We start from the raw sequence: 20,308 nt of genomic DNA, 5'->3' as shown, positions 1-20,308 counted from the left end.
TAAACTTTTGGGATGATTAGGATTAATTGAATATTTTGAGAATTCGATTAGATCTCAATCGATGATATTGAGATTTTATTGATGTATCCAATATTGTTCTTTCGAGAATGATACTTTTATTGGGTCTTAAGGGAAATTGTATGAATTTCTAGTATTGAAGTGGTTGAGGAGTTATTGTGATTGATATTTTGGAAAGAGACGAATTTGAGAATTGTTGGGAAGAAATTCTTTTCGATAGAATAAGAGGTTGATATTAGTGTTTTTGAAAAGACACCGAATTCAGTTACAGTTGAGCCTTCCTTCGATTAATCTAAAGATTCTTGAATCCTATTTTAGTTATGCATCCTTGATTCGCATGACTTTGACTTCGATAATTATTGCCATTCAACATCGATTGAAATTCCGAGTTTGAATTTCCGAAATTCGTAATTCTTGAGAACTTGAATTTTCTTTCTGGATATTGATATTGATTCGGGAGAGTTTCGATTATTTGATTCTTGAGTGATCTAGATTTCTTTGATTGGGACATTCAAATATGCCTTAGGACTGAGTCCTAATCGGTGACTGCGTGCGGATTCCTCGTGAGTGAGGCCACGTTGACAACAATGATTTTGGTTTGTCTTGTTATTGGGCATGAAGTCGTACCAGTTGACGGGTGATCACTTGATTTTATTATTATTGATAGATTGGCTCGCATTCCTTGTTCATGGAGCCCTGATTTGATTCACTCTCCCTTAATTGAAAAATGCAAGTGAGTTGTTTTCACTTAGCAAGGATTGTTGTTCGGAATTCACTCGATTTGATAATAATGATTTGAGCGATTTTCGTGATATTAATTTGATTCTGACTCCGAGAGTCAATGATGATTTGAGGTATATCTTCAGTATATACGATTTTGTTGGCTCGTAACTAATAGAGATTGATACCACTATTTGAATTTCATGGTTGACCGATCCAGATAACGATTAAGTCCGAAGATAGTTCAATTTTTGGTATGTTGGGTGAAATTTTGAAACAAATTTGCAGTGGATTTGAATTAGGGTTTAAGAATATTACAGATGATTAAGAAGAATTGATAGGATTCACTCGATGAAACAGTGGTAACAGAATTATCTTATGAATCGTTGGTTTTTGTGATGATTGTTTCGGGAATCTATGGATTTTGCGGTAAATTTTTCCCTTCTTGCATTAAGAGTAGAATTTTGAATTCAGAATTAAGATTGGAGTCTCAGTGTTAGTAGAGATGTTTGATCTCTTTTTTTTAGCATTCGATTTTGATTGCGTGAATTACTACACTTGAGAACAGAAAGAGAAAATAAGAAGAAGAAGAAGCTTGAATTAGCGAAACTGGTACCGAATAAGTTCCAGAGCAGACAGATGTATACCAAAGTTTTGTTCTTTGAATTGATAAGATTAATCCGATGTTGTTTTTGATTTTTGATCAGATAAGATATTTTGGCATTGACTTTTGTCCAGTTTGCTTAATTAATTGATTGATGTTGGAAGACTTCGATGAGAATTTTTGAACTTTTGATTTTGATTGTCCCATGATTGCGAGAACAGATTGTGACTCGCAGATGATTGAGTGATCCTATGAAATGACAACGAAAAAGAACTTTTTGATATTGAATTTTGGGATTGTGCAAATTGTTGATTGATCAAATTTGATTTTAAGACATTGGATGAATGTCAACTTGGTTGAGATTGACTCAGTAGAGGAGTTTGAGATGTTAGAAACTGTCTGATTGACATAAGTTTCCGTTGAATTCTAAACTGTGTATTGGGTTTAGATTGAGATTGATTGATTGAAGATTGAATTGTTGACTTGTTAGATGATTTCGAAGAATTCTTGGTTGATTCCTTATCAGCCGACAGACATCTAGAGCAGACTATTCAGACCTTTTGAGAGGATATTCTACGAGCCGTAGTGCTAGATTTTGGCACTAGTTGGCCAGATTCATGACTTTGATTGAATGTTACAATTTGAACTATTATCAAAAGAGTTTAGAGATGACTCTTTTCGAAGCAATGTACGATGAGTACTACAAATTTTTCTTATTACGAGAATGATGTTCTAGAGTACATCAGCTGTAGAGTCAGATTTGACCTGATATTGTCATAGATGTCAAAGAAAGAGATTATGATTCCGAATTAAATCAGAACAGTGCGAGACAGATGTGTCAGAATTGTAAGTCTTGATTCAGACTTTAATAAGGGAACAAGATTCGTTCCTTTGTACTTTAGAGAGATGAGACGGAATTGAATGAAACTTTGAACTACTTTGATTGATCGATAACCGATGACAGATACAGAGTGAGTACCAAAAAGAGGAGTAGTTATAGAACAATTTCATTCTAGTTGTTTCAGTATGATGACTTATATAAGAATCGAAGAAGTCATTTGAAAGCTAGAACAAGATTTGGGATATATAATCTGAATCTCTTTATTGCAATAAGATTGAGTACAGATTCTTTCGAATCTCTATCTGATGAGCTCGGATTGCATGCGATTTTGAGGATGAAATCAATTCTTAGAGGGGGAGAATTGTAACGCCCCAAAATATATTTACCGAATTAATTATCAATTGAAATAATTATTGAGTTGACGAAATATTTATTATTTCTAATGAGATTATAGAGTGTATTTACAAATACACGTGTCATTTAATCAATGAGTTTGATTATTTTTTAGAGATCTCCAATATTTGGCATTTTGGGATTAATTATTGAGATATTAAAATAAAAATAATTATTTATGCCAGATAACTTAATTTGAATGAATATTTGACCGAGTGGACTGGTCAGATTCTAAATTGGATTTAGTATTTAATTGGGAAAATTTTGAGTCCAATTGACTGGTCAAAGTCAATAATTTCAGAAATTGTTTTAATTGATGTTGGTGTGTGTATCAGAAAAATATCATATTGGAGATTAATTTTACCATTTGAGTATCTAATAAATTGGTCCGGATCAAGAAATTATCGGGTTACTATAAATAGAAAACAACGCGCGATGGGCATCATAAAAGCAATTGCAGAGTTTTGAATTTTTCCCTAATTTTCGTATTCACTATAGCAGTCCCACGTTTTCCATCGCCGGCTGTTCACCAGAGCTCCGATCGAAGCTCTGATTGGTCACTTTGTAGCCAACATCAATACGAAGCTATTGGTGTAAAGAAATCAATGATCCGACGGTTGGATCGTCGGAAAATTGAGTTAGAACAGACGGGTTCTGCACAGAATTCGGTTTCGCTGTAGCAGTCCACGTTTTTTATTTTTCCGGCCATTCACCGAAGCTTCGATCAAAGATCCGAACGGTGAAATTTTAGCTAAGATCAAGACAAATCTATTGGTATAAAATAATTGAAGATCTGTAGGTTGGATTGCCGGGAAATCGACAAAGAACAGACGGGATCTGCGCGAGTACTGTTCATCGTCTTCCTCGGTATGATTTTTGCGATTCGAGCTCGTTTTTGTTGGTTTTAAAGCTAGTAATCGATTATTTGAGTTGTGAAGAACATTTCCCAAGCTTATTGTAGCATTTTTGGTGAAGGAATTGAGCAAATCGAAGCTTTTAAACTTCGCCGGAGTCGGCTCGTTTTTCTCCGATCCCGGCCGCGTCGAAGCTCCGTTCCGATCGTGGCTTATATGGTTGTAATCGTGTCGTTGAACTCAACAAGCCTGCCAAATTTCATAATTTTTGGAGCAGTTTTGACATCACCGCCGGACGCCGCCGCGTTGCCGCCGTCTTCTCCGATTTTCCGGCGACCTCCGGCGAGTTAACCATTTTTTATTGTCTCGACGTGATAGATCCAAATATCCAAGTTTCGAGTCCAGATTCGAAACAGTGAAGCGGTGAGAACGCGATAAAGTTGACGAATTATTGGTCAAAGTTTTACCAAAGTTGACTATGGTTGACTTTTGTATATTATGTGATTTTTCGCAGATTGGAAGCCAGTCGAGGATATTTTAAGGCAGAGATCAGCAGTTTAGGGATTTTACTTTTTTAGACTTGAAAAATTGAGGTATGAGCTGATGTCGATTTCTAAGGGAATGAATACTCGAGCGAGTTTGAGATTCTCGAGTTCCCGATTAAAATCACATACTTGCATGTTTATTTGATTATTTGATATTGAATGTGAATTTGAATGATTTAATTGATTTTCAATATTACTTGAAAGACATGAGTTTGTCTATATGAAATTGTTTGAAGTAAGTGATTTATATATTCGATTTGAAAAGCATGAGATTTCTTATTTGAATTACTTCAATGATTTTTGATATTATATTCATGAGTTTGAATATATGAGTTGAATGTGTTGACATCTTCGATACATTGATGTCTGAATACACAGATTTATTATTTTTGATTCGATTAAATTGCATTTGATTTATATGCATTCATCTTGAGCCAAATTTCTTAAATTTTTAGAGGGCTGAGTTGCCCAGATTCGAATTAGACGTTTGGGAGCTATATCGAGTGGCATGGGATGTTGAGTTCCCCTAGTGTCAGCATACTCCTATAGTTGCGCCAAAGTCTAGAGGTTTGAGACGCGTAGCACCACCCCGAGCGGGAGCGTAGGTAGGTTAGTTGCGTGATCTTGACCTCGGGATCCCAACCGATTGTCCGATATTCCCTTGATTATCTGATTTGATAATCCCGATTTTTAAACACATGCATTTCATTGACATTTCCATTGAAGAATTTGAATGTATATTATGATTTTAATATACTTACTTGATATTAAATGTTACGTCGCTTTTACTGGGATTTTATTCTCACCAGAGTTATCCGGCTGTTGTCTTATTTTGTATGTGTACTTCACAATAGGTGGGGCAGGAGCTAGTCAGAATCGACGTGGTTAGCTTGGGATCGAATGATAGATGTGAGGCGTCGATTTAGAGTCGAATAACTTTTAGAACTCGGTTATTTATTGAAGCATGCTTTTATTGTTGATTTATAATACTGCATGTATTTTTATGCCCCGATTATTCTTAGAATTGATGTATGTCGAAGAACGAGTTAAATTGTTTTTTATAGTTGAGCCCGAGATGATCTCTCTCGAGCTGAATATTTTTCTACCGCTCGAGCGAGACCTTGTTCTTGATTTAAAAAAAAAAAAATTGGCTCATTTATTTATCAATGGTTGTTTTACTATTTGAGATTAGTTGATTAGAATCGAGGTCCTCACATTAAGTACCCTTTTTTGTAATGGACTGGACCCGCACCCTCTGCTTTCTGGCCATATCAGGCACTTCTGCTCTGGGCCGGCCCAGCCATTTTCTACTCATGGGCCTTCTCCCACCTGAAAAGGGAGTTTCATGCCCTTCCCAGGGATAGAACTTGGATCTCCAGGCATAAATCCAAATTCTTATCATCCCTGGTACCACATGAGCTCAAAGTGCGAATTCTCTAAGTTTTAATTGCAGTCTATGTGACGATCTCAAAGTGCGAATTCTCTACTTTTTGATCCGGAGATCGAACGAACTGCACGTGCTTTAAGAAGAGCTAGAAGAGAAGAAAATGAAAGAATGGCTGAAGAAGAAGCACAACAAGCTCCGTTGGTGCCAATCAGAGATCATTTTAGGCCGACGATCGAGGCTCATTATTCTGGAATTGCTCGAGGAACTATCAACGCCAACAATTTTGAGCTGAAGCCGGCCTGTCATTGACTATATCAATCGTTGGAGAAATTTGAGTCTTAACTGCAAAGATCGATTGTCGGAATCTTCCGCCATTGAGATGTGCATCCAAGGTATGCATTGGGGGCTTTGATACATCCTTCAAGGAATCCAGTTAAAGACATTCGAGGATCTAGCTACTCGAGCTCATGACATGGAATTGAGTATGGCTACAAGTGGAGCAGAGGGACCTCCAGCTCATGAATCTCATAAAGAAAAAGAAAAAGTAGGCTTCAAGAAAGGAGGCAAGCCTTTCACAAAGACCCCGACCAAAGAATCGATGACAGTTAATGCCACACCTGTCAAAGTCAAGGGAAATATAAGTGATAAAAGCAATGGCAAGAAAGAAATATATCATGAAAGAGAGAGAAAAAAGTTGAGTTTAAAGGAAATGCAATCGAAACAGTACCCTTTTCTCGACTCTGATGTATCGGGGATATTTGATGATTTGGTCAAAGCAAACTTGATTGAATTACCAGAACTGAAGCGACCTGAAGAAGCTACACGAGTGGATGACCCAAAATATTGCAAATATCACCGGTTGATCGGGCATCTTATTCATGACTGCTTCATATTCAAGGATAAAATCATGCAGTTGGCTCGCCAAGGAAAAATATCACTTGAAGAGGATAATGCGAATGCCAATCAAGTCGAAATACAGGACCATGATAGTGCATTTTGCCATGTAAAAGGTTTACAAGAAAGTCTCTTCAACCAGATCGGTCAGTCTGAAAATAAGAAAGATTGTGCAGCAACCTTAGAATTCACTGACGAAGATTTACCGTTTGGTTCTGACTTTCACAATCGGCCATTATTCGTCACAGGCTATAGTCGCGAGAGAAAGGTGAATAGGATATTAATTGATGGAGGCTCTGCAGTTAATATTATGCCTTTGTGCACGATGAAGGAGTTGAATATTGCCACAAATGAACTTTAAAATAGTCGCCTGATGATCCAAGGATTCAATCAAGGAGGACAAAGGGCTCTTGGGGCCATAATATTAGAACTAATAATGGGTGATATGACCTCAAGTGTATTCTTTCATGTCATAGACTCCAGGACATCATACAACATGTTGCTTGGTCGACCATGGCTTCATGAAAATGGGGTAGTTCCTTCTACATGGCATCAATGTTTTACATACTGTCGAGACCGGGTGGTAAAAAAAGTACTTGGAGATGATAAACCATTTACCGAGGCCGAGTCACACTTTGCCGATGCCAAGTACTACTTTGAGAATGAGAAGACATCAAGAATCAAAGAGTGTTCACCTCATCGGGAACCCGAAAGACATGTTGATGAAGAAAGTACGATTAAAGAAACCTTGGAAGTTCATAAATAGCAATCAAAAGGTAAATTGCGTGTCCAAGAAGAAAATTCTTTGAAAAATATGATACTTCCTTTAACAAAGCTTGATGAAAAACGACCATCTATCATCGGATTTGTCCGTCCAACTCAAGGGGCTGAGGTAGAACATGGGGAATACTCAGAACTACAGAATGCGAAGGGCTTTGATCCAAAATCTTATAAACTACTCCTTAAAGTCGGATACAACCCAAATGAAAACCTCACCTTGGGTAAACTCCCCTCAGGAATTTCTAACAAACAAGCGGCTCTTGTAGAAAATGCGCGTACTGTTCAAAAAACTTGACCAGGCCTTGGGTTCATTCCACAAAGTCCCATCCTCATTGCCATCAAAAGAGTCAGCCTCAACTATATTGCTGAAGATGAGTACTCATCAAACACCATCGTTGACGAACAAAACAAAAAATATCAACGAGTGTGTGTCTTTGATAGGCTGGGCCGGCATAAAAGGCAATGAAATCGACAAATATTGAACTTTCCCAAGCATTTGCGTGAGGCGCATAATCAGCAAACCCCGAAAAGATACCGAAGTTTGATTCCATCCCGCATGAAACGATGCACCACATTGATTATATCATGCAATAAGATCCTGAAGGCTAAGATGCAAACAGTGATTTACACTCAAATTAAAAAAGATGAGGATGATACAGAAAGTGTTGCTTCATGTCACATCACTTCAAATGAAGAAGAAAATTCATCAGAGGAAGATGCTGAAATTTGCTCCCCTTGAACTTGAAGAAGGGGTAAAAGCCACTGTTGATAAATTGAAAGAGATTAATCTAGGCGACGATGATAACCCGAGACCAATCTACCTCAGCGCCCTATTGTCCATCAATGAAGAGGAAGCATACATCGATTTACTGCATGAGTTTAAAGATATATTTGCATGATCATACAAAGAGATGCCTGGGCTAAATCCAAAAGTGGTTGTTCATCACTTAGCTGTTAAAAAGGGAGCTCGACCTATCAAGCAAGCTCAACGAAGGTTCCGCCCTGAGTTAATCCCTCCAATCGAAACTGAGATTAACAAACTCATTGAGGTTGGATTCATTCGTGAAGTCAAGTATCCTACATGGATATCCAGCATAGTTCCTGTAAAGAAAAAGAATGGACAAATTCGGGTTTGTGTTGACTTTCGAGATCTGAATGATGCATTCCCAAAAGATGACTTTCCATTACCTATCACTGAACTCATGATTGATGCCACAATGGGTCACGAAGCATTGTCTTTCATGGATGGATCTTCAGGATATAATCAAATTCGCATGGTGCCAGAAGATGAAGATTTAACTGCATTTCGCACTCCAAAGGGTATATATTGATACAAAGTGATGCCATTTGGATTAAAGAATGTTGGTGCCACTTATCAAAGGGCAATGCAGAATATTTTTGATGACATGTTACACAAAAATGTCGAATGTTATATTGATGATGTGGTTGTTAAATCCAAACGGAGAAATAACCACTTGGAAGATTTAAGAAGAATTTTTGAGCGCCTAAGAAAGTACCAACTCAAGATGAATCCTTTGAAATGCGCATTCGGTGTCACATCAGGAAAATTCCTTGGATTTATTGTCTGACATCGAGGTATTGAAATCGAGCAAGCCAAAATTGATGCAATCTTAAAAATGTTCGGACCTCGAAATATCCACGAGCTGAAAAGTTTGCAAGGAAAATTGGCATATATCACGAGGTTCATCTCAAATTTGGATGGGCGTTTTCAACCATTTAGCCGCCTCATGAAAAAAGGAGTTCCATTTAAATGGGACGAATCTTGCGAGAATCCTTTCGATAGCATTAAGGCTTATTTGATGAAGCCTCCCGTGTTGGCAGCCCCGGTGCCTGGACGCCCATTAACCCTCTATATCACTGCTCAAGAGCGTTCCATCGGAGCTTTATTAGCTCAAGATAATGATGATGGGAAGGAAACTGCACTTGTGAGACCTCGATTCTAAACCACTAATCTCGGATTAAACAACAAGTAAGCGAACAAGAATCCAAGAGTAAAACAATTCAAAAGTTTTTTTTTTTTTTTTTTTTTTTTAAACGCCGCGCGCCCGCGCGAGGAACCAAGCTCGCGCGTGCGCGGGCTTCAACATCCGAGACAAACCAAAGGCTCGCGCCCGCGCGAGGTACCAAGCTCGCGCGCGTGCGGGAAAACCATTCATAGGCCCAACGGAGGCCTCGCGCACGCGCAAGGAACGCCTCGCCCGCGCGCGGAAGGCCTGGGCAGAAATGCTCAGGCTACAGAAAAAAAAAAGAAAGGATTCCGCGCTTGGTCCGACATGCCTTCAAATACATATGCAATAACAGAGTGTAGGGAAACATGCCATAACAAGTCATGCTTTCAGAAGGCATAAAAACAACCAGAAGTCTAAATCGATACAACAACAACATACTTCGATTTTAGATTACAATCCGAATACAAACTGATTCGAATAACAAAACATATCAAGTTCGAGTTCTAACATGCTTCAATCTTAAACTAGATAAACATGCTAATTCGACTTCTAAACCGAGTCTCACTTCTACTACTTGCCCTCGAAGCTAACCATGCCTCTTCTGACTTGTTCCTGCCCCACCTGTTGCCAAGTACACATACAAACAAAGCAACAGTCGGATAAACGGTGAGAACGACATTCCCAGTAAAAGCAACATAACAAGTAATACAAGTAACAAACATGCTTTCAATACAATAACAAAATCAATAACAACGTAATGAAATGCATGTCTTTAAACCGGGATATCAAATCTAATAACGAGGGATTACTGCTGTGCTTTTGGGATCCCGAGGATAAGATCACGTAACAACTCACCGACTCTCCCAATCGAGGTGGTGCCACGTATCTCACTCCTCTAGACTTTGAGCAACTATAATGAGTATGCTAGCACCAGATGAAACGACTACAACCTGGGCCACTCAATCATAGTTCCCAAACGTCTAAACAAAAAGGGCGGTTCTGCCCGCTGAAAGCAAGATTGGCTCAAGATGAATGCACAACATAAATATAACACAAAAGCCATTTAACAAAAGCCAATATAATCAAACAAGACACAAGTTCTTCATGCTAGAACAAGTGTAGATGCAAGTATGTGATTTCAAAAGGGAAAACTCGAGAACCACAGTCTCGAGTATGCTATCCCACTACGATGACTGCTTTTACCTTTCAATGCAGTAGCTCCAACTCTGGATAAGCTACAAAAGAGATTGTATAAACAACTACACAATCTAACAACAACAAGGCAACGGTTCAAGGAAAACTCTTTATACCGTTCTTCGTTCAAATCTCTGAAACGATCAAACAGCTGCTAACTCAGGGCTCGACAACTCCAAACGAATCTGTTCAGATACAAGAGATGATTGATCAATAACCATGCTCAACTCACAAGCCAAGTTCATAACTCAAAACGGTTCGAAATCCCCAAAACTCAAACCGACGGCATAACGGCTATAACTGAACAAACCAGCAACGCAGACAGCAGTTCAATACCGATAACAACTCAATCCAATGCTAATACAACAACAACAAGACAAACCCAACAAATCTCAAAAGCTAAATTTTCGAAAATGGCTTCCAAAAATCATAACAAATCCGAACGTCGCTCTATTTCAAAACTGACAGATAATAAACGATCAGAACTCTGTAGAGAACAACATACTCGAATCTAGAACGATTCTAACAACATCCAAAAACTAGAATGTATCCGATCGTAGAAGAACTTACAATATAACAGAGCTCTCACTGCAGTGATCGATAATCTGCCTTCAGAATTAATTTCTAACGGACGGATCGACCGGAAACCGAGATTGGAAGAGCTTGGAAATGTTTTCCCCAAGCTTCAATGGAGTTCACGGTTGAGAGGAAGAGGAGGAGCTCCTTTGAAAGTCAAAATAAGTGTAGATAATATATTAAAATCAATATTTGCGTTTTAGTCCCTCAAATTTCCAAAATTTGCAAAAAGGACCCTGATCAAAATCAAGTCGGCTCGTGAACTCTGTAATCTCTGATTAACTCAAATAAATTCAATTAAAATAAAAATGGGGCGTTACAATTCTCCCCCACTAAGAAGAGATTTCGTCCTCGAATCCACAAGAACCATAACTCATAAGATAGAATAAAGAACTAAAGACAGTAAGAAGAACTCACGTCATCCGAACAACTCTGGAAAACGTTGTCTCATGTCAGATTCTGTCTCCCAAGTCGCTTCCTCGACTCCGTGACGGCTCCACTGCACTTTCACCAACGGAAACAACTTGGTTCTGAGTTGCTTTTCTTTTCGATCAAGGATCTGAATCGGTTGCTCAAAATAGCTCAGAGTCTCGTCTAACTCGGCTTCGTCAGGCTGAAGGATATGAGAAGGATCTGGATGATACTTTCGCAGCATAGAGACGTGAAAAACGTCGTGAATACCAGATAAAGATGGAGGAAGTGCAAGTTTGTAGGCAAGATCGCCTATCTTCTCGAGAATCTCGTATGGACCGATGAATCTCGGAGATAACTTTCCTCTCTTACCGAATCTGACGGTGCCTCTGAACGGAGAAATCTTTAGGAAAACACGGTATCCCTGCTCAAAACTCAGAGGTCGACGCCTGACATTCGCATACTTTGCCTGTCTATCTTGAGCTGTCTTCATTTTGGTCTGAATGATCTTAACCTGCTCTGCCATATCTCTAAGCATCTCCGGTCCCAAATCTGGTGACTCGGACAATTCATTCCAAAACAACGGAGATCGGCACTTTCTACCATACAAAGCCTCAAAAGGCGCCATACCGATACTCGCTTGGAAGCTGTTGTTGTAAGAAAACTCGACAAGAGGCAAAGAATCCTGCCAACTAGTGCCAAAGTCTAGCACTACCGCTCGCAGCATATCCTCCAACGTCTGGATAGTCCGCTCTGACTGTCCATCTGTCTGAGGATGATAAGCTGTACTCAGATGCAATCGAGTACCAAATGCCCCCTGAAGACTGTGCCAGAAGTGAGAAGTGAATCTAGGATCTCTGTCTGAAACGATCGACTTCGGCACACCATGCAATCTCACAACATTGCTAACATACAACTCAGCCATCTGATCATGACGATACGTCATCCTGTACGGAATAAAACACGCAGACTTCGTCAATCGGTCGATCACTACCCAAATAGCATCGCATCCTCGAATGGATCGTGGTAGCTTCGTGACAAAATCCATAGAAATGTGATCCCATTTCCATTCAGGAACAGATAGGTTGTGCAAAAGACCACCTGGTCGCTTCCGCTCTGCTTTCACTTGCTGACAATTCAAACACCGAGATACAAATCTCGCAACATCGTCCTTCATTCTCTTCCACCAGAACTGACTCTTCAGATCGTTGTACATCTTACGACCTCCAGGATGAACGCTAAACCGACTGCAATGAGCCTCTCGGAGAATACGCTGTCTCAACTCCGAAATATCAGGCACAACAATACGATTATTCACGAACAAAACATCATCTCTAACCTGGAATTCAGACTGATGGCCCGATCTGAATTTCTCTACTGAAATCTGGGTGCTCGGCTCAGACTTCTGTGCTTCTCTGATTGCAACAAACAGCTCTGGCTCGGCTTGAATAGCAAACACTCTGATAGTCTCCCTATCTGTTTCAAACTCTAAACCAGAAGTGCAACAATCATCGATCAACTGGGAAACACCCATAGTAGAAAGAGATAAAGAACAAAGCTTTCGGCTCAAGGCATCTGCAACTGCATTAGACTTCCCCGGATAGTACTTGATTTCACAGTCGAAATCCTTCAACAGATCTAACCATCTCCTCTGTCTCATATTCAGCTCTGCTTGAGAAAACAAGTACTTAAGACTCTTATGGTCAGAAAAGATCTCGAAAGACTCACCATAAAGATAGTGACGCCAGATCTTCAAAGCAAATACAATCGCTGCAAGTTCAAGATCATGAACAGGATAATGAGTCTCATGCGGTTTCAGCTGCCTTGATGCATACGCCACCACATGCTTATGCTGCATAAGAACACAACCCAAGCCTCGGTTAGAAGCATCACAATAGACTGTGAACCCTCCAGTACCCTTCGGAATAGTTAGAATTGGAGCACTGCTCAGTCTCCTCTTTAGATCAACAAAGCTAGCCTCACAATCTGGAGTCCAGACAAAAGGCGCATTCTTCTGAGTTAGCTGGGTAATAGGCTTGGCAATAGACGAGAAACCCTCGATGAAACGACGGTAATAACCAGCTAAACCCATGAAGCTTCGGATCTCAGGTACTGATGTCGGCCTAGGCCAATTCATAACCGCTTCGATTTTGCTGGGATCGACAGAAATCCCATCTTCAGAAATAATATGACCGAGAAAGACAACTCGATCTAACCAGAATTCGCATTTCGATAGCTTGGCAAACAACTGCTCAACTCGTAAAATCTGCAAGACGATTCTCAAGTGCTCTGCATGGTCAGTACGGTTCTTTGAGTAGATAAGAATATCATCAATGAAAATAATGACGAACTCATCTAAATAACGCTGAAAGATACGGTTCATCAAACCCATAAAAACAGCTGGAGCGTTAGTCAAACCGAACGGCATGACTATAAACTCAAAGTGACCATACCTCGTTCTGAATGCGGTCTTAGGAACATCTTCCTCTCGCACTCTCAGCTGATGGTAGCCTGACCTCAGATCAATCTTAGAGTAGACAGAAGAACCCTGCAGTTGATCGAACAAGTCATCTATTCGGGGTAAAGGATACCTGTTCTTAACTGTAGCCTGATTCAATTGACGGTAGTCGATACAGAGCCGCATAGAACCATCCTTCTTCCGAACGAATAGAACAGGAGCACCCCAAGGCGATACACTAGGTCTGATGTATCCCTTGGCAATCAAATCCTCAAGCTGCTCCTTCAACTCTCTCATTTCAACAAGTGTCATACGATAAGGAGCTTTTGAAATAGGTTGAGTACCTGGCACTAAGTCAATGCTGAATTCAACCTCTCGAATGGGTGGCAATCCAAGAACATCTTCCGGAAACACATCAGCAAAATCTCTAACCACTGGTAAGTCAACCAAAGCTGGGCTAGATTTCAGTACATCAACCGCATAAACCAAAAATCCTTCTGCACCTCTCTGTAACAAACGAGTCATAGATAACACTGAAATCAAAGGAATTCTAGATCGAGAACCCTTACCAAAGAATTTCCACTCGTCTGCCATTTCAGGTCTGAACCTGACAACTTTCAGAAAACAATCAACTGTTGCCCTGTACTTGGTCAAAGCATCTATACCGACAATACAATCAAAATCTGACAACCCAAGCACAATACAGTCGAATTCTAACAAATTCCCCTCGAAACAAAATTCACAGTTCCTGACTAGTCGGACAGAAACAATTCCTCCACCCAAAGGTGAAGTAACAGCTACTACTGTAGGCAACAATTCAGTTGGCAAAGCATGCAATAACACATATTTCTCAGAGATAAAGGAATGGGAAGCACCTGTATCTATCAAGACATGAGCAGAATGACCGAAAATCAAACAGTTACCTGCTATGACATCGTCAGGTGCTGCCTGAGCCTGATCCTCTATCAATGCAAAGACTCGTGCTTGCTGTCTCGGAGGCTGATTTGCACTAGAGTTACCTCCTTGTCTGTTCTGCTGTTGCTGGGGTTGGAAAGAGTGCACTGCAGACGACTGCCTCTCCGGCTGAGCTGCAGGTCTAGACGAACTCCCACTCTGAGATCTATCTCTATTACGTTGATGGCACACTTTAGAGAAGTGTCCCGGTTGCTGACATGTGTTACAATTGCCGAAGACTCCCACACACTGATCCGGTGAGTGTCTTCCTCCACACTTGCTGCAGTACAAGTCGGTCCTGAACCGAATTGCTTCGAACCACTGGAACTGGACGAACTGTTCCCCTGTCTCTTGAACTGTTTACCTCTTGCCTTGTACTGATCCTTTCTGTTTCCCCCACTGTTTCCACCTTCGTACCTCTGCTGCTGGTTCTGATGTTGAGGTGGCTGATTCTGGTACTGAGATGGTTGGTTCTGATACTGCCTCTGCTGCTGAGGTGCCCCCTGATTACCTCTTTGCCTCCACAAGCCTGCTTCTGCTCCCTTTGCGTAATTCATGGCATCCGCAAAGTTGCTAGGCCTGTTGGTGTTAACCAACGTGAAGACATCGGGGTTCAACCCGTTGATGAACTGATCTGCCTTAGCTTCTTCATCTCCGGCAATTAGCGGTGCAAAACGCAACAGACTATCGAACTTAGCCACGTACTCTTCAATGTTCAGATTCCCTTGCCTCAGATTTGCAAACTCTGCTCCCTTATCCTTACGATACGAGATAGGGAAAAACCGCTTATAAAACTCAGATTTAAAAAGAGTCCAAGTAACCTCTGTACCTCTACTCTCAAATGCTTTCTTTGTCATGATCCACCAGCTCTTAGCACCACAACGCAGCTGATGAATTACTAACCTGATTCGGCGGTCATCTGTGTAGTCAATGGAATCAAACAACTGATCCATATCATCCAACCAACTCTCACAGTCAACTGGATTTTCTGAACCCATCAACAATGGCGGATTGAACGACTGAAACCTCTTCAGCAAGGTTTCCATAGGAGTTGCTGAAGCATCCAACTGATCAACCTCAGTGCTAGCTTGCTCAGTCGCAGGGATAACTGGTGGTGTGTTTCTGTTTATCACTCGACGAGGACCCATCTGATAATCAAAGGTTAGCACACGAGATATCTCAATCGCTAACATCAGTGCCCTTACAACCGCTTGGAATACCGAAAACCAGTCGAGAACAGAAACAGTTATATCTCAAGTAGATCATGCTTTATTAATTCAAAGCACACAACCATGTAATTCAAATAATGCTCAAACAATAAAGCATGCTCGCATGGAATTAAGTACACAATTAAATAATTCAAACACATGCGAGGAGTCATTGCACACAGACTCGATCTACCCCGCTCACTCTAGTTCGACCAAGAATCTTAACGCTTTGATACCACTTAATGTGAGACCTCGATTCTAAACCACTAATCTCGGATTAAACAACAAGTAAGCGAACAAGAATCCAAGAGTAAAACAATTCAAAAGTTATATATTTTTTTTTTTAAACGCCGCGCGCCCGCGCGAGGAACCAAGCTCGCGCGTGCGCGGGCTTCAACATCCGAGACCAACCAAAGGCTCGCGCCCGCGCGAGGTACCAAGCTCGCGCGCGCGCGGGCAAACCATTCAGAGGCCCAACGGAGGCCTCGCGCGCGCGCGAGGAATGCCTCGCCCGCGCGCGGAAGGCCTGGGCAGAAATGCTCAGGCTACAGAAAAAAAAAGAAAGGATTCCGCGCTTGGTCCGACATGCCTTCAAATACATATGCAATAACAGAGTGTAGGGAATCATGCCATAACAAGTCATGCTTTCAGAAGGCATAAAAACAACCAGAAGTCTAAATCGATACAACAACAACATACTTCGATTTTAGATTACAATCCGAATACAAACTGATTCGAATAACAAAACATATCAAGTTCGAGTTCTAACATGCTTCAATCTTAAACTAGATAAACATGCTAATTCGACTTCTAAACCGAGTCTCACTTCTACTACTTGCCCTCGAAGCTAACCATGCCTCTTCTGACTTGTTCCTGCCCCACCTGTTGCCAAGTACACATACAAACAAAGCAACAGCCGGATAACCGGTGAGAACGACATTCCCAGTAAAAGCAACATAACAAGTAATACAAGTAACAAACATGCTTTCAATACAATAACAAAATCAATAACAACATAATGAAATGCATGTCTTTAAACCGGGATATCAAATCTGATAACGAGGGATTACTGCTGTGCTTTTGGGATCCCGAGGATAAGATCACGTAACAACTCACCGACTCTCCCAATCGAGGTGGTGCCACGTATCTCACTCCCCTAGACTTTGAGCAACTATAATGAGTATGCTAGCACCAGACGAAACGACTACAACCTGGGCCACTCAATCATAGTTCCCAAACGTCTAAACAAAAAGGGCGGTTCTGCCCGCTGAAAGCAAGATTGGCTCAAGATGAATGCACAACATAAATATAACACAAAAGCCATTTAACAAAAGCCAATATAATCAAACAAGACACAAGTTCTTCATGCTAGAACAAGTGTAGATGCAAGTATGTGATTTCAAAAGGGAAAACTCGAGAACCACAGTCCCGAGTATGCTATCCCGCTACGATGACTGCTTTTACCTTTCAATGCAGTAGCTCCAACTCTGGATAAGCTACAAAAGAGATTGTATAAACAACTACACAATCTAAAAACAACAAGGCAACGGTTCAAGAAAAACTCTTTATACCGTTCTTCGTTCAAATCTCTGAAACGATCAAACAGCTGCTAACTCAGGGCTCGACAACTCCAAACAAATCTGTTCAGATACAAGAGATGATTGATCAATAACCATGCTCAACTCACAAGCCAAGTTCATAACTCAAAACGGTTCGAAATCCCCAAAACTCAAACCGACGGCATAACGGCTATAACTGAACAAACCAGCAACGCAGACAGCAGTTCAATACCGATAACAACTCAATCCAATGCTAATACAACAACAACAAGACAAACCCAACAAATCTCAAAAGCTAAATTTTCGAAAATGGCTTCCAAAAATCATAACAAATCCGAACGTCGCTCTATTTCAAAACTGACAGATAATAAACGATCAGAACTCTGTAGAGAACAACATACTCGAATCTAGAACGATTCTAACAACATCCAAAAACTAGAATGTATCCGATCGTAGAAGAACTTACAATATAACAGAGCTCTCACTGCAGTGATCGATAATCTGCCTTCAGAATTAATTTCTAACGGACGGATCGACCGGAAACCGAGATTGGAAGAGCTTGGAAACGTTTTCCCCAAGCTTCAATGGAGTTCACGGTTGAGAGGAAGAGGAGGAGCTCCTTTGAAAGTCAAAATAAGTGTAGATAATATATTAAAATCAATATTTGCGTTTTAGTCCGTGAAATTTCCAAAATTTGCAAAAAGGACCCTGATCAAAATCAAGTCGGCTCGTGAACTCTGTAATCTCTGATTAACTCAAATAAATTCAATTAAGATAAAAACGGGGCTTGAGTAGAATGATGACACCAAATGAATTGAACTACTCACCAATAGAGAAGTTATGCCTAGCCCTCATATTTGTATTTCAGAAGCTAAAAGACTACTTCCAAGCCCACACTGTTCGGCTTGTCTCAAAAGAAAACCCGCTAAAATATGTGATGTCAAGACCGGTTCTCTCTGATAGGCTTGCAAGATGGAATCTCCAATTGCAGCAATTTGAAATTATATATGTTCCACAGAAGGCTGTCAAAGGGCAAGCATTAGCTGAATTTTTAGCTGACCACCCAATCCCTGCCGATTGGGAGCTATCTAATGAATTTCCGAATGAATATGTTCCTGTAATTGAAGTTAAACCTCCATGGAAAATGTATTTTGATGGAGCTTCGAATAAGGAAGGAGCCGGTGCTGGAGTTATATTTGTGACATCTGAAGGGGAAGTGTTGCCATACTCATTCACGTTGACTCAAAATTGCTCCAATAATGTTTCTGAATATCAAGCTCTAATCCTTGGACTAGAAATGACGGTCGATATAAAGCAATTGCATCTTCAAGTATATGGGGATTCGGCTCTGGTGATTAATCAGTTACTCGGATCATATGAATTCAGAAAGCCTGAATTACTCCCATATCATAATTATGCTAGGAATCTTATGGGGTGGCTCGGTGAAGTGGAGATTGAGTATGTGCCGAGAAAAGACAATAAACAAGCTGATGCACTGGCCAAGCTTGATTCTACCATTTCCATGCCTAACAATGAAGCTCGTGTGCCAATATGTAAAAATTGGGTAGTACCGCTACTTTTTGAGGATGAGAGTGATGAAGAAAAAGAAGATGATAACTACACTGTCGAAGTATTCAAAATTGAAAAAGAAGATTGGCATCAAGCATTTGTCGATTACTTGAAGTATGAAAAGTTGCCAAATGATCCGCGTCAAAGGGTAGACATTAGAAGACGCGCAGCGCGCTTCATCTACTACAAGGATACCTTATATAGGTGCTCATTTGATGGAGTCTTCTTACGGTGTTTAGGGGATGAAGAAACCACCCGAGCGATGGAAGAAGCTCATTTTGGAATTTGCGGAGCCCATCAATCAGGTCCAAAGCTACATTTTTGAGTAAAAAGAATAGGTTATTACTGGTCAACAATGGTGAAAGATTGCATGGATTATGCACAAAGGTGTCAAGCTTGCCAGTATCATTCAAATTTCATTCACCAACCGCCTGAGGTTTGCATCCTACAGTAGCCTCTTGGCCGTTTGACGCATGGGGTTTAGACGTAGTTGGACCGCTGACTAAATCTTCAAGTGGGCACTTGTATATCTTGGCTGCAACAGACTATTTTTCTAAATGGGCTGAAGCAGTGCCTCTCAAAGAAATAAAGAAGAAAAATGTTGCTGATTTTATTTTCACCCACATTATATACCGATATGGAATTCCTCGGTACATGATCCCAGATAATGGGAAACCTTTTTGCAACACTTTGATTGATAAGCTCTGCGAAAAGTTTGGTTTCAAGCAAAGAAAGTCTTCTATGTACTATGCTGCTGCTAATGGTTTGGCCGAATCTTTCAAAAAAACCTTGTGTAATCTCTTGAAAAAGATAATTGCAAAATCAAAAAAAAACTGGCATGAAAGGATTGGAGAGGCACTATGGGCATATAGAACCACTTACAGAATGCCTACTCAAGCAACTCCTTATGCATTGGTGTATGGTGTGGAAGCCGGCGTGCCACTCGAGCCACAAATTCCATCACTAAGGATAGCTATACAAGAAGGCTTGACAGAAGAAGAGAATGCACGTTTGCGCCTCGAGGAGTTAGAAGCTCTCGATGAGAAAATACTGGAAGCGCAACAAAGACTTGAGTGTTACCAAGCTCGTCTCTCTAGAGCTTTCAACAAAAAAGTGTGATCGCGCTCATTTCAAGTCGGTGATTTAGTACTAGCAGTGAGAATGCCCATCATCACAACTCATCGAACTGGGAACAAGTTTACATCAAAATTGGACGGCTCGTATGTTGTCAAAGAGGTTTATACTAATGGCGCATATAGATTAGTGGCCGAAGATGGCTTAAAGATTGGTCCCATAAACGGGAAATTCTTAAAGCATTACTATGCATAAAAAAAAAGAAATAAAAAAAAAAGAAGAACTCCTGACCCACACGA

The 20,308-nt window shown here is 40.5% G+C and overlaps 1 protein-coding gene across 1 annotated transcript; it reads left to right on the top strand.

Moving 5' to 3' along the window:
- Nucleotides 1–18,165: 18,165 nt before the first annotated feature.
- Nucleotides 18,166–20,054, top strand: LOC140862265 (uncharacterized). The gene is made up of 2 exons (XM_073265270.1): nt 18,166–19,240; nt 19,387–20,054. The coding sequence occupies exons 1-2, from the start codon at nt 18,166–18,168 to the stop codon at nt 20,052–20,054; spliced, it is 1,743 nt and encodes a 580-aa protein (XP_073121371.1).
- Nucleotides 20,055–20,308: the final 254 nt, after the last annotated feature.

This window comes from Henckelia pumila, chromosome 4 (genome assembly GCF_033568475.1).
Source record: "Henckelia pumila isolate YLH828 chromosome 4, ASM3356847v2, whole genome shotgun sequence".
NCBI classification, from domain to species: domain Eukaryota; kingdom Viridiplantae; phylum Streptophyta; class Magnoliopsida; order Lamiales; family Gesneriaceae; genus Henckelia; species Henckelia pumila.
Note: the sequence above shows the minus strand (reverse complement) of the source record. Positions and strands in the feature narration are given on the sequence as shown.

Bases quoted from the DNA above. Each gene is read 5' to 3' on its own strand.
- LOC140862265 (XM_073265270.1), top strand. From the start codon at position 18,166: ATGACACCAAATGAATTGAACTACTCACCAATAGAGAAGTTATGCCTA. The intron at 19,241-19,386 runs GTCCAAAGCTAC...TGCATCCTACAG, and splicing joins TTGCGGAGCCCATCAATCAG to TAGCCTCTTGGCCGTTTGAC.